The 14824-nt window shown below is 44.4% G+C and overlaps 1 protein-coding gene across 15 annotated transcripts in view; it reads right to left on the reverse strand.

Moving 5' to 3' along the window:
• STX8 (syntaxin 8) overlaps positions 1 to 14824 on the reverse strand; it is a 106402-nt gene that overhangs the window by 60558 nt on the left and 31020 nt on the right. Inside the window, exon 7 of one of the 15 annotated variants that reach the window (XM_075169800.1) lies at positions 4817 to 4860. The exons of the other annotated variants lie outside the window; for them this stretch is intronic. Within the exon in view, the coding sequence (XP_075025901.1) occupies positions 4832 to 4860 (29 nt within the window). The 3' untranslated portion in view covers positions 4817 to 4831. Of the gene's footprint in view, positions 1 to 4816; positions 4861 to 14824 lie in introns of those variants that run through there. 15 annotated transcript variants of the gene reach the window in all.

Below are 14824 nucleotides of genomic sequence, written 5' to 3' on the forward strand. Positions count from 1 at the left end.
TTTATGCACTCAAGCACAAAAAAAGTGTGTTAAAACAGCATCACAGCAACACTGAGCGATTCTCTTGAGATGTCTGGTCTGCATGTGCCTGTAGTGCAAAAGACTGACTTACATGACCAGAAGCACTGATTTCCAGCGTCCCAGCCTGCCAGTAACTCTCCCTTCTGCCACCAGTATAGCACAGATAAGCAGCAGCCAGGTGAAATGACTTAGTTATTTGGATTAATTAATTAGGGAAGAGCAGGCAAAAGCACTAACTCCCACAAGCACGATACGGCTAAATCAAACTGATGCTTTCCTTCAGAGCTGGTGACTTCTCTGAAGCTTAGCAGGGCTGACTCCAGAGGTTCTGTGCCGTGTCCCACACGGCGTTAGAGGAATGCCGGGGAAAGCACGCAGCTCGGACAGCACAGGGACTAGACCTCCAGCCGCAGAATGATAAATGGTTTCCCAAGAGCTCCTTGCTGTGAGACTGGCCCCTGCTGTCAGACCAGCATTAAGAGATTTCAGTTGGGGGTGGTTACCCACCAACTGGCCCCCGGACAAGGAAGACCAAGGTGTTGAGTTCAACAGCTGGTTCAGGGAAAGGCAGCACTGCCTGCCAGCGCAGCCAGTCCGCGCCGCCCGGCATCCCCTGCAGAGCTGCCTCTGTGCGGGATGAGGACCGCTGCTTCCAAAGACACATCCTTCGTGCCCGTCTGCAAGGCAAAACAAGAAGGAATTTTCAAAGTTGTCAGTTTTCTAACGTACCTGGGTACGAAAGAGCAGGTAGAGAGGAGTGACAGCTAAGAGGGAGGTCTGAACAGCGGCTGGAAGACAGCAAGGAGCTGCAAGCCACAGCGATGCACTCCATCGCGTTGCAGTGGCATCAAAGGCAGCAGCTTCCACCCCTCTACGGCTCCCCGTGGGAAAGGTTCAGAAGAAGAGAGCAGAGCTCACTTTGCGTCTTCCCTCTATGGTAACCACCTACCAAAACCAAGACATGCTGCATAGCACCTTGCTATTCCAGGGTGGTCTCTAGAGAATGATAAAAAAAATAGGAGAACAGTTTAAAAGACCTTGAGAGGAGAAGAAGCCTAAGAGAGGAAAACCAGAGCGTGCTGCACTTTTGGCTGCACTGCACCCTCCCACCAGCCGCAGCTTCTCCCCCATTTCAGTCCCTCCCCTGTTGCCTCCAGATGCACCAAACCTCAGCTCAGCTGCTGCTCAGCTCAGCCCCAGCCACTTTTACCACCTAAATTCTGGGCTTCCTCTGAGTGAAACTGAGCTCATCGCTCCAAACTGATAAACCTTTTTTCCTCTCTTCACAAGTCTTTTTTTTTTTTTTTTGATTTTTGAAAAATTTAGTATTTTGGTATACTTGGCACACTTTCTCCTTCAATTCACCTATACCTACTATATATCCCTTTGTTTCAGGTCTCCCATCGCTGGTGGGAGTCAGGCCCCATGAATTTAGGACACTAACAGAATTTAGGACTCATCCAGACCAGGAAAGGAGTTGATGGCACTTTATCCTCTGACCCCAGCATAGATCCACTCAAGATTAAACTGGGTTTGTTGCCTGGATTACCTTCTGCCTCCTAGTCTTACTGAGGCCAAGGACATTGATGCTGGTCTGTAATACTGGGTCACGTAATTTTAGGACTGATGCACCCGTGTCAGCTTTCGAAATTTCTGCAGAACACTGTGCGTGCTTATCACACTTTTTAAAAAAACCATGATGTAATATGTTTCCCAGAGCAGTTGCAGACCTCCTGCCAGGGCCCCGCAGAGAACCAGTGTTCTGCCTATGCTTGTGCCATTTAAGTTCCATTAATCGTGTATTTTCAGCAATACTAAGTTCACAAGAGATCGTATCATCAGGTTCTTCCCCAGCTATGATTATCACTGGAGTCCTTGAAACTCTGAACAAATAGAAGCCCATCTCCTGGTCTGGTTCATTGGTATTTCTTCTATGTAAAATGCTGACAATCTGCACAGTAGAAGGGCTTTGTTTGTTTGTTTTTAGTTAAAGACCGAAATGGCCATTGGTTACACTTCTATCAGCCACCCAGGATTCAAGGGATTTATCAGCCTCTCCAGCAGTCTCTGCAAAACAGGGCGATGTGCCAGATTTGCATCGAGCCCTGCAGCTCCCCAGGCTGGGCAGAGCCGTCGCTTGCCCTCTTGCACACCACCAGCACCAAGTATTGCTCTACCTTCAACCACTCCAGAGGTTTCTTTTCACTTCAGGATCTCCTGCTAAAGCTCCCATCTTTTTTAAGGCTCCTCCTTACAGTCCCAGTATTCTCTCTTCCAGTAAGATTCCTCAGTCTTGCACGATAGTTCACTATACAGAAAAGTATACACAAGTATCTTTTGCAACACAAAATTTATATTATACAAGCATCTCTATTATGCAAGCATCATGATCTTGATGCCAAATACGTCCCTCCAGTTTCTAGCATCTGCAATGACCAAGTTAGGCCTCTCTTTATCAACCGAACCTCCTCTCAAATCCCCAATTAGCTATGGGAGGTCCTGCCCATGCCTCCCTTTTGTCTGCTCTGCTCACAGGAGCGTTTTAGGAGGTTTGAACAAATCACTGCCGCGGCAGCGCCAAGCTGTCAACATAACCACAAGCCTACTCTGTTTATGAAAGGGATATGCTGTAAAATAGCCTCTGCAACAAGGCGTTACACTGCAGAGCATGGCTCTCTGTACAGCCCAGGACACAGCACTTCTCAGGAGCTTATGAGGTGGACTGAAAATAGCAATTCTTGATTATAAAGCCAAGCCCAGCTACCAGCGGTAAGTATTCTCAGTTATGCCTCTACCTACAGTAGAAGAAACTCTGCACCCAGGGCAGAGTAACTAACTGATACAGACTATGAGGAAGGAAGAAAAAACACTCCAGAGTGGTCTGAAAAAGGAAATAAAAAGCTTTTGAGCTCATAACTTAGGAGAGATTTGAGAATTGAAATATCTACAACAGTTTGGTTTAGCCACCTAATAATCTTAAGAAAACATTTTAAAGAAGCTCTATTTTAGCTAAGAAGGGTATGGCCACCATAGGGAACATTTAGCTATTGTGGGCGAAAGGTGCCTTACAAAAAAGCCAGCTCTTCCATGATGCTGCTCAGAAGCTACCGGAGCGGTCACAGCACCTCCACGCCTCCCTGCCCACGGGAGGCAGCTACAGGCAGCGACGTGGAGAAGGACCACACGTACGAGGGCCATGCAGACACGCTGCTCCAGGCACAACACAAACCCATCAGAAGAGACATGCTTGAAAAAATTAAAATATTAAGAATAAAGCAAGAGGAAACATGTAAGAAAAGTATCAGAGAGATGGCAAACAGAGGAGTCTTCCTCTTTTTTTTTTTTTTTTTTTTTTTTAAAGTTTTTTCCCTCTTTGGAAAAGAGCAGGAAAGTCATTCTCTTATGCAAGATGTTTTAATTCACATTATCATTCTGACATCTCATTCACAGGCCCACCAAAACAACCCAGGGAAAAGGTCAGACACTGTGTAATAGCTATACATTAAGCAGCAATGAAAAACAAGAAACATCCCACACTGAGGACACGCTAATGGCTCTTGCGAGTCAACACATACCTAATTCACTTTTTAAGACTTCAAGTTGCAAATTTTTATTCAGCTTTCACAGCACAAATAGCCACAAGAAAGCTACCCAAAACCCCAGTTTGCCAAGTCAGGATTATTTGATATGAAGGTCACTTCCTCCAGCCTCAGGCAAACTGCTTTAAACCCTTTAACAGACAGAAGTAAAAAGTACAAGGAATACTTTTATCGATTTTAGGATACAAGACACAGGTCAAAGACTGAGCGCACAAAAATAATTCATGCTTCTAGAGGAACATAAAAACACTAAATACTCAGAAATGCCCTGTGCTGGCATCAGTGGGGTGCAACAGTTAATTTATTAAGGTAGATTAATGCACCCACAAAACCTACAGCGTTAAGGCAATTTTGACCTCTCTAGATTGGCTGCCAATATGATATAGGTCCAAAAGAAATTACCCTTTTCTGCTGCGACAGAACAATAAATTGGCTTCCTCGAATACAGTGGTTAAAGAATCCAAGTTCCTGACCTTGAATGTTTTACTAGTACTATGCTGTGCTGTAGGGAACAATCAGGATGACATTTGCTGAAATGTGTGGGATTTATGATATAATAGGTTGCACATATGTGCCAAAAGAGAAAAAAAAAACCTTAAATCCAAGCAAATCAAGATTAATTAGCTATTAAAATAGCTGAGAGAACACAGTGCAGTACAGGTGGTACAACAAACCATCTTACTTTCTGTATATGGTGACTAAAGTTATTTTTGAGGTCACATCGTACATGTATCTTCGATCGCACTCTCACTGGGAAAAGCAAAAATTGCTGCTCCTTTGTAAACTCCTGCTCTTTGTAATTCTGTAGGTTTGCACTTTCATAAACAAACGTTACGCAGTCCTTTATAGGAAGTCCCACTAAGCCCACAGGAAAATCCCGTGTTGTCTGGCTTTGATCATCAAGACAGACTGAAAATTAACTCTGGTATTTTTACAACGATCCTTGTATTAAGGGAGAGGACACGCCGCACACGTTCACCTCTCCACTCTATCAGTTAGATTCACTCTAACTTTTTCCCCCCTTTCATCCGGCCCGGTGACTTTTTGGTTTATTGCCGCTAATTGCAATTACAGGTGTTCAGAAATCAACAGCTTGACAGATGCTTCATACCTTAAATGCCATCCCCGCAGCCCAGCGCTTTGCTGCGGACCGTGTCTCTCCAGCAGCACCAAGCAGGCTTCAGGATCACAAAGCAAACATTCTTCTGAAATCATAGCAGCCTGACTTCTTTTTTTCTTCCTACTGCCCCAGGAATGCGAACAAGTTGTTAATACCCTGCAATCTGCTCGGTTTCCCTCTTAATCCTCATTTTAACCAAGCCTCTCCTTGCAGGAGATCATATCAATATGTCCCTAGCAGTCAAACAATGCGGAAAAGAGCCAATGTTATTGTGAGCCTGAGGTGGAACGACTCGATTCCCAGCAGGAGATCAATTTGTACAAGGAACCAGCGAGTTCTTCTCTAGCAGGGGTAACCACTTCAAATGAGCCAGACTCCCTGTGACAACAAAAATCCTCGCTGGGATATGGTCAGCTAGGAAAAGCTCACATACAAAAGGCTGCCGTTCCCTTTCCGCAGGTCAGGAGAGCGAGGCATGCACATCTCCCCTCCTCCTGCGCAGGTTTTCAACCAAGACACCTTTATACAGCTTTTCACGTCCTGCAGGCATCGCCCGACTCTGATCAGGGACCACGTCGTGGAAAAAGATGTCTTGCAGCCATGGTCTTTGTCCACATTAACCCGCAGCGTGGAAATCCAAACCGCATCCCTCCTTCCAGTGCCTTACTCTAAGGTCATTATCCTGCAACATGGTAAACTACCCATTGAGTTTATTTTCACACAATTTTCAGCAGCTCTCAGCTCCCCGCTAACTGCACAGTTAAATTCAAAGATGTTTCCAGCGCTGACAGCAACACCTCCGCAGGGCTGCGCACCCTGCGCACGGCCCAACTGAAAACCAACAGAGACCAACTTACCGGTGCGTCTGCTACACACCTACGTTTGCCTTAGCACCCTTTTGTTACGCTACCCCATCCTGGGAAAACTTAAGTTATTGACAGATAAAATAATTAACGTGAAAATAATTATAGAGCAGATAATTGGAAAGGAGGACCGGCTGATGCAGGGCCACTTGGGTACCAAATCAGCAAAACGTGGGCAAGGGAAAGTCCCTCCTCTCCAGGCTTTTGCAAGTCTCCTTTAATACTCACTTAACTCTTTTCATTCAGCTGTTTACAGGATATTTGAGCTATTTGTTAAAGACTCAACATCTTCCACCACTTAACCGGAGAGTGGAAAAACTGCTTTATCCGCTCCGGTAGGTACCAAAGTACCACCCTGAGCAAACTAGGACTTGATTTACACAGGAAAATAGCTGCTCAGCAAAAGCCTCCCACGTGAACACCGGATCTCAGCTAAGAATATTGGCAGGCAAAATTAGCACAGAAAAGCTTTAAATCCTCACCAAAACTGATTGCTGTAAAGGCTTCCCTGTTTAGGGAAATGTGAAAGGGATGCAGTCAAACCAAACACCACTCCATCACTTGAATATTTGCAAAACACATTCTCATTGCTTTTCATTTTCCAAAAATACAACAAAAAAGCCACGGAGAATTCCTCATTATCGGTGCGACGGTTCAAGAGACTGACGGAGAACAGCGATACGGCGGTACCTATACACTGGGATTACGACGTTGTTACTCTCAGAATTGACGGACATATTAATTGGAGACAGCTGCAAGGAAAAATATCCTAACGACATGATTCATTAGTTTTCATAGATAATTACATCTGCTCATGGCCTCACAGTGAATCATTCATTTAGGGAATTTTTGGGGTATTAAATTTAAATGCAGTAATCAGATTTGTTAATCTGTGGGACAAGGCAAACCAAACAAAATTTTTTTCAGGGAATTGTTTATACTTTCAACATTGACATTAATTCAGCAGCAGGAAAAAATTAGCAGCATAATACACGCTCATGTAGGCTAAAAATTATTAATGGTAATCTCCTTCACTCCCCCCAGTGCTTGTAATGAGACTGCACAGATTTCTTCAAGGCTGCCTGGACTGCAATTTTTTTTTCCTGGATGCATCTTTATACATTACACAATCCAGTGGCCTTTTAAAAAAAATGGTTTTTTTGACAGAATAGAAGAATTAAAATAATTGATACTTGGTTTTGCCACTCTATAGACTCAAAATACAGTTGTTTTTTTCATTATTGTTGTATCACACATTTAAAAAATAAGTTTAAAACATGATTTAGCTTTTTTTTGTTACTTTGAAGTAGTAGCACAATTCTCAGATAGAAACTGCAGAAAAACTTGCAGATCCAGGCCAGTTCCCTTCCTATCAAGTCACATAATCTCTTTAGTAAACTGAACTCCACCTTAAAAACAGATAATTTTTTGCCTATTTCTTCTCCTGGAAGCTACTCTGGAATCTCCTATCTCTCAGTTAGAAAAAAAAAAAAAAAAAAAGAGTCATTTTCTTGTCTGTACTATTTATGGTCAATTTATTCCCGTTTTTTCTTGAACCAATATTCCTCTTCAGCTTCAACAGTTGTTCTCCCTCCCCAATATTTTACTGCCAGCACACAAACAGAAAGCAAACCAGATCTCCTATCCATCCCCATCTGGCCAGACCACACAACCGAAACATCGGGGCCTCTCTCTGTGCTATTCCATCACCCTCCACAGCCTTCCCCACTTCTCTGGGCCTACTGCTCCTCAAATTCATTCTTCTGGAACAAGAACCTGAATATTAAGAGAAATTTTTTCACAAAGCTGTATCCAAGTGCAGTGACTCCAACGGCCACGGTAGCCCCAAGCACACTTGTCACCTGCTCCACGTTACGCTGCTTCTCTCCCCATCAAACAGCAAATATTTAGTCAGATTTGGGACAAGCTCAGGACGCAGTCAGTCAATTGCTGCAGCTCACTGGGTCAAAGAAACTCAGGGCTTCAACCTCACAAACGCATTTTGGGACCTCCACAATCATCAGATGATGATCTGAACCACGTTGAAGAAAATATAAAGGATCAGGCAAGAGGTATCTCATGACACATCAAAGAATCCCACAGACTTTTAGCAAACCAACTTTGGGAGAAGAGCAGCTAAGGTTCACAAGCACCGTAACAGGGGAAATACCTTTTTTTTTTTGGGTCAAGAAACAAAGAGAAAGGTAGAGTTCCCTACCCAAAGACATACAGTGAGTCCTTGGGCCAGCCAAGAATGAAAGTCCCAAGTTCCAACCACCAGACTACAACTATTCAATAGCAGCCACGAGCGTTGTTCCTAGGTGTATAGAAAGCACCTTTGATACCACAGCTTGGATTTCTCTAAATCCACATGCTACTGCTGAGAATCAGAAATTAATGTGCAACTTGATACCTCCTGCTTTGGTGCAGCTGCACCTACGCAGTCGTATTTTTCCTTGTTGAGGTTTGGGGGGCGGGGGGTTGCTCCATGGAAGCTGGAACAAATTAATATTTCCCTGAGAATTATTATTTTAAGGGAAAGAACCAGCAGAAGTTAAAAGGTAAGCCAACATCTTCTATTTTCTTTTAGTTAAGCGTCTGACAACACACAGTATATTTTATTCAGGATCTAGGCCCAAACACTATACGGCGATAAGCTCCTCGTCAGGCACACGCTGTTACTGGAAAGCGTCCCAGGCTCCACAATAACGTCCCAATTTTTGCAATACCTACAAGCTTAACGCCCATGTCACAGCTGTGACTTCGAGAAAGACCTTTCCCAAAGAACGGCATTTGAGGTCTCCGCTCACCTCTCCTGAAAACACGCTGTTCAGCTTTAGCTAGCGCAGCACCGCTTGTTTGTGTAACTGGAGAAGTGTCAAGCCCTCTCTTCCAGTGATTTAAGCTCCTCCAGTGTTAGAAGGAAAACAAAGAACAAAGATGCTGAAATATCCATCATCTCGCACAGCGCCCGCGGGGAGTAGCTGGAGGAATGCAGCGCGCCGTGATCCGCTGGCCTCGCTTCCAGGTTACCGCCTGCTCGGCGCACGCAGACTCCCTTTCCTGTGCATACGGAGAGGACTCGGGAAAGAATTCACCTCGACGGCTCTTCCAGAGCACCCAGGGCTCAGCATCCCCAGGAGAAGCTGCCTGACCTGAAGGCATCATGGACCGCTCGATGCTGGTACCACACTTGGTGCCGTACGACCACAGCAGGTTCCTGGACCCTCAGCTTGCAGATCGCACGGGCAACTCGTGCTTCTGCCGAGAAGGCAGAGGCATGCCCGTATTATTCTTGTAACGAATTCAACAGCTTGAAAACAGCAAACCCAAGAGCCAGAGCTGTTTGCTAAGAAGGGCTTTGGTTACTAAATGCAGAAACCCGCACAAGACATTTTTCTCTCGTTCTCTGAATTTAGAGATCATATACACATATTTTATGAACACCACCAACTACACAAATGCCAAGAGGAGAACTAATTTCCAGTGAAAATTAAGATTCCAACTTCCCTCTCACTTACTGAGAAAAGGAAGCACAAGCGGGGAGGTGACTAAAATAAACTAGATGAATTCAAGAGAAACAGGGTAGTAAGCTCACTATAGTTTCGCAAAACAGGGGTCAAACACTGTCCTTGGTAACTTCAGCACGAAAGGGCCATGTTAAGCACAGAAACAGTTTTAGGATGGCAACTTCGAGAAAATGCAGGCACAACCAGCCAGTGCTCAGTGTCCCTGCCTGAAAGGGGCAGGAAACAACTACACATCTCTTGGTCAATGACTCTTATTAACAACTACACATCTCTTGGTCAATGACTCTTATTAACAACTACACATCTCTTGGTCAATGACTTATTAACAACTACACATCTCTTGGTCAATGACTCTTATTAACAACTACACATCTCTTGGTCAATGACTTATTAACAACTACACATCTCTTGGTCAATGACTCTTATTCCCCATCAGTTGAGCCACACTGAGCTGAGAGCAGTTTAAATGAGAAGGCATAGATGCAGAACATGAGTCCTTCCCTTCTTTATTTTATTGCGTACTCTCATTGGAGAAGAATAAGTCAACTTAAGGCAAAAAATAAAACACTCGGGGCCAATGAGTGTTGAATCAAATGAGCAGAGTCACCCTTCTGGAGGACCTAAGCCACAGCGCTGGAGAGACACGAGCGTTACAGCGATGCCAAAACTTTGGCTCAGCGCCTTGCAAAACATGCCCAAGGTGCATTAAGTGCATCTCCTTGCTGGGATGGAGTAAGAGACCCAGGAGGCAGGTACCCTGCTCCCAGGGTAAGACCGGAGCGGAGAGACTCTTCACTACCGAGTAGCTGGATGTGCTCGACCTGCTGAGGCTTCTCTGCTGTGCAGCACTGAGGTTGGGAAGGAACACTTTTATCTGCTCCTCCCCTCCAGACTGCACATTTTTTTTAAACAGTTGGGCAATTGTTTTAAGGAGAAGTCTAGGAGGGGAAAAACACATTCCTCTGAAACAGCATCACTGCCAGGCACAGGACTGCAGGATCATCAAACCTGTAGCCACTTGCTGACCCTATGCTTAAAAAGCACCCCAGAAATAATGTATACGCATTATTTCAGGCAATATTAAAAGCAAGAGCAGCAGTGCCTTCTTTTTACAAGGGATAAAATATACCTTTTGATTTCTAACTCTCCTCTTTAAATGGTTTATTCTGTGCTTCTCTCCCACGTGGAAAGGATGAAGAATTATTGGGGAGGGTAGTGGTTCAGGACAGTTTAAGTGTGCATGAAACGGCTGTTCACTCTCAGCACAACACTTGTGCTCTAGCAAGATTGCCACAAACCCATGACACCGCTCATTTGTTCAACAAAGTTTCATGAATTCCAGCTGGAGACTCCTTTTTTCTTCCCCCAGGGCCAAAGGGAAACTTACTGATATTTTTCATGTTTAGGATGTGGGGAAAAGCACACAGGAACATGGAAACATATTAAATTGTTGGATTTCTCTTCCCCCACTCCTCCCCCTTTTTTCCAGAAGAAGAGAGTCTTCTAATCCCTAAAACAGATCAAAAAAGAAGACTGCATGTGAATAGCATCAGCAAGCACTGAATTCATTTACCGCTCTGAACCCCTGTTAACCGTATAGAAGTTACCACACACTCACAGCAGCAATCACCCGCTCGGCTCCCAACTCCTTCAGTTGGCGTAAAAAAAGGGTTTTCGTTTGGGAGTACAAGAACAAGAGCATCCACCCCTCTGGGGGGAGAAACACGAAAGCAGACGCATACACGAGTGATCACTACAGCACTCGTGACAGCGTTAGGCCGTCTGTATTAGCAGCTAATCGGTTTTCAGCTTCGGGCAGAAAGAAGAGGAGCAGTGTCTGACAGCCACTGCCAGCAATGATACGTCTTCCTAATTTACCTAGGATCTTCTGAGCAAAGCTAAAATTGGAAATTTCAGTGGTTACCACCACCACTTTGATTCAAAAACACCAGAGGATCTGATGGGAACTTCAGCGGAGCAGCAATCAACAGCTCGAGATATCAAGGACGGTTGGGCAGGACTACAACTGTGCAGTGTCTGCAGCTTATTTTCATATAATAACTGTTAGCGAGAACTATTGGAAAGCTTCCCCCCTTTCAAAAAACAAATCTCTTGCTAAAGTCAATAGTGCCAGTCAGTTTATGAAATGTTTTTATCCCACAACTGAAGAATGGCTTTTCTGCTGCCTTTGTGTTTTGGTGACGGCAATATGTTCGGACGACTTTAGGCAGACAATATCTGCTGCTTTTAACGCCCAGCTACTCTGTTTAATCCCTCTTAAGACTGTTCTTCCCCTTCAAATTTCTTTAAACATTGTATTGGGAGACTTGTTTAAAACATATTCCTTATAAAGGCTCCCGGCAACTCTGAAATGAGAGTGTTTTTCTTAATCTTCCTACTAAGTTCAGAGGATAAACTATTCGGCTGTCACAATGTAACAGCGTGGACAATGTTAATGAGTTGGACAAGAAGCCAGGCCACAAAACTCCCGAGGTCCCAGATCAATTCCCTCCATCTTTATTCAAAGAAGGTCTCCTGACATGCTCTAAGAGATCAAGTGTCCCTGAGCCCTGCAGAACAGCCGAGCCTCTTCAGTCCAACAGCCAGCCAGCAAATATTTACTAATTCATACCTACTAACTAAAGTCCTCTTAACCAAGTAGATTATGTTAGCTAACGTCCACTGGGACTCATAGAGTAGAACAGAAAACCGTTCCTGGGCATTTTGTGCATGAAACTTTATTTACCCTCCTATAGAGATGATTCCTGTAGCTGTCAGGCTCACACCCACATTTTGCCTTTGTAGATAAGAATGTTGATCATCCTTCAATTCAGTTTCACATCAAATAGATAAGCTTTTTTATGATAAAAATAAACATAACCATCTTTAAAAAAAAAAATCAAACAGGCAAAAAACTCCACACGCATCCTAAATGATCTAATTCATCTTACCAAGCTCAAAACAGTGTGAAGTAGAGCAAATCTGGCATACGCCTTTTTAAAAGCTTCCCCCCCCCCATATCATTGTTTTTTCTCCATTATTCACAAAAACCCAAAGTCGCCGCTTTCAGCAGGGACAGAGCAGCAACTATTACCTTCAGAATAAAAACACAGAGATATTCAAAATAGCCGTCGGCTGTCACTGATGTGTAGCCTGCGTACCACCAAGAGCAACAGAAGACAGGGAGAGTTGAGAAACTTCCAACTGCGGCTGGGCGACGACGTATGTCCTACTGAAAACAGTGAGTTAGCACAGCCGTTTTGAGAACGGACAACTTGAGTCTCTAATGGGCTGGCACATCACTTTTCCTACAAGGGCAGCCTATTATAAGGAGATAGAATCATAGAATCATTAAGGTTGGAAAAGACCTCTAAGATCATCCAGTCCAACCGTCAACCCAACACCCCCATGCCCACTACACCATGTCCCTAAGCGCCTCATCTACACGTCTTTTAGATACCTCCAGGGATGGGGACTCCACCACTTCCCTGGGCAGCCTGTTCCAAGGCCTGACCACTCTTTCAGGAAAGAAATTTCTCCTCATGTCCAATCTAAACCTCCCCTGGCACAACTTGAGGCCATTACCTCTCGTCCTATCGCTGTTCCTTGGGAGAAGAGACCAACACCCACCTCGCTACAACCTCCTTTCAGGCAGTTGTAGAGCGCGATGAGGTCTCCCCTCAGCCTCCTCTTCTCCAGGCTGAACACCCCCAGTTCCCTCAGCCGCTCCTCATAAGACTTGAAAATTTTGTTTGAAATGCTGTCACAGTTGCACTGTGAAATTGTCGTATGCTTATAATATGGCAATAAGATTTCTTTTAAATCAGTTTTGATTATAATGTTTCTGATTTGTGTTTGCTTTTGAGGAGTGCAACCTTCCACCAGTTAACAAAACCTCTCTTCCCATTCTCTTCCAACATGAATTCCAGTTTGATATAGAGCCGGTTAGGAAGCAAACAGCAGATTTGGGTTTTATTTCCATTTCAAAGAGTTCCCTTATGCTAGGAAGCGAAACAGAAATGTGCCTTTTCAACATCTAGCCGCAATGTGGGGAGACAGATCACAAGGTGTTCCATCCTGAACGCTGACACGGGTCAGTGCAAAAGTCGACTAAATACACTGGTTTCCTTTCTCTGGCACCTTGCCTGAAAGATAAAAGTGTGTTTCAAGTGTTAAGGGAAGGTGGAATCGGTCCCCGACTCCGAGGTCAGTCTCTCCCATCTGCCTTCTGTGCGACATCACACGAGTGGCTCCGTGGCGAGGAAAACGAGCTTGTTTTCTGTCAGTAGCACCCAAGAGGCACAGCAAGTCCCAGAAGTCATCAAGTGCTGTGCCAGGAGAAGTCCCAGCAAGCTTCTCCTGGCCACGTGCCGAGATCCAACAGACAGCACCAGACCACTTTTCCTAACAGACGCTACCACGCACCTTGCAGCCGCCCACCCCACCCCAGTCCTGCCACACCTACACATCGGCAGATTTCCATTTCCACAAGTGGGTGCTGAGTAAAGACCCTACGATCGCCCGGCCTGCCCTGGAGGGAAGCAATACAGAGCTCGGGATGGAAAACCAGTGATCAGGTTAAATCTGTTGTCTCTAGTTCTGGTCCAGCACAAGAAAACTTTGAAAACAAGTTCAGAAAGCAGAGAACAGAACTGGAGGGGAGGGATTAGACAAATCTCTCCGGAATGACAATGAGCTTGGGAAGAACGGGAGGTTACTAAGAGTCATTTACTGAAAGTCATCTTCAGTCAACCCAACACCCAGATGTGAAGAACCTCTCCTATCAGTGCTTTTCTACCTCCTTCACGCTCAACATCACTGAATATTCAACCTCTGCTTTGAGAGTAAGCACAAACCATTGCGGATGAAGGTGTAGCCCTGTAATAAAAAGGAGGAATACATTGATTTTACATACAAACCTTCAGACCTTCCCTTACAAAAGTCCTGTGGTCTCCAACTATGAAAGTAATTTTCCTTTCATTGAAAACACACCACCCACATTACCCATAAGCAAAACTATTATAGTTCCTATTGTAACAAAGCATCAAATGGAGTTTTTCCGTCAGAAGTGAAGTCACAACAGCTTAACTAGCGGAAAATACTACACTTAAGTTAAATAGGCTCTATTCAAGTTTAAGCACCACTACAATTACCTATGATTAGTGAAGTACTATAAAACAGTGGGAAAAACCCAACAGGTCAATACTGACCCCAGCTGCCACACAGATGCACCAGTACCGGCAAATGCATAATCCAGCCCAAATTCTCACAAGTTCTTTGATTATTAGCACATGAGTATGTACCATGCTACAGTCTTCTCCCTCTACCCACAGGCTGGTGCTCTGAAGCAACTTGGTCCCAATAATAATTTCCAAGTGAAAATACTTATTTATAATGGGAACTATTACATAAGAAGTAGTCTATGTCCTAAGCTCGACCAGAAGGAAGCTTTCCTCCCAGCTTATCTGATTTTCTATTCATTTAAAATATCATGTTTCGGAAGGCCACCTCAGAGTTCAATTCACACTGCTAATTTTCTTTGGCAAAAATCCACGTTATCTACAAACATGGGTTGAAAACCCAATTACAGTAATGTGATACCCACCCCCTGTTGCATAGCAACTGGATAACACAGGGATACGGAAAATGTTGATATTCCAAAAGAACAGCAGGTAAAAGAGCAACTTCCTA

Source organism: Calonectris borealis, chromosome 20 (assembly GCF_964195595.1).
Source record: "Calonectris borealis chromosome 20, bCalBor7.hap1.2, whole genome shotgun sequence".
Taxonomy (NCBI): Eukaryota; Metazoa; Chordata; class Aves; order Procellariiformes; family Procellariidae; genus Calonectris; species Calonectris borealis.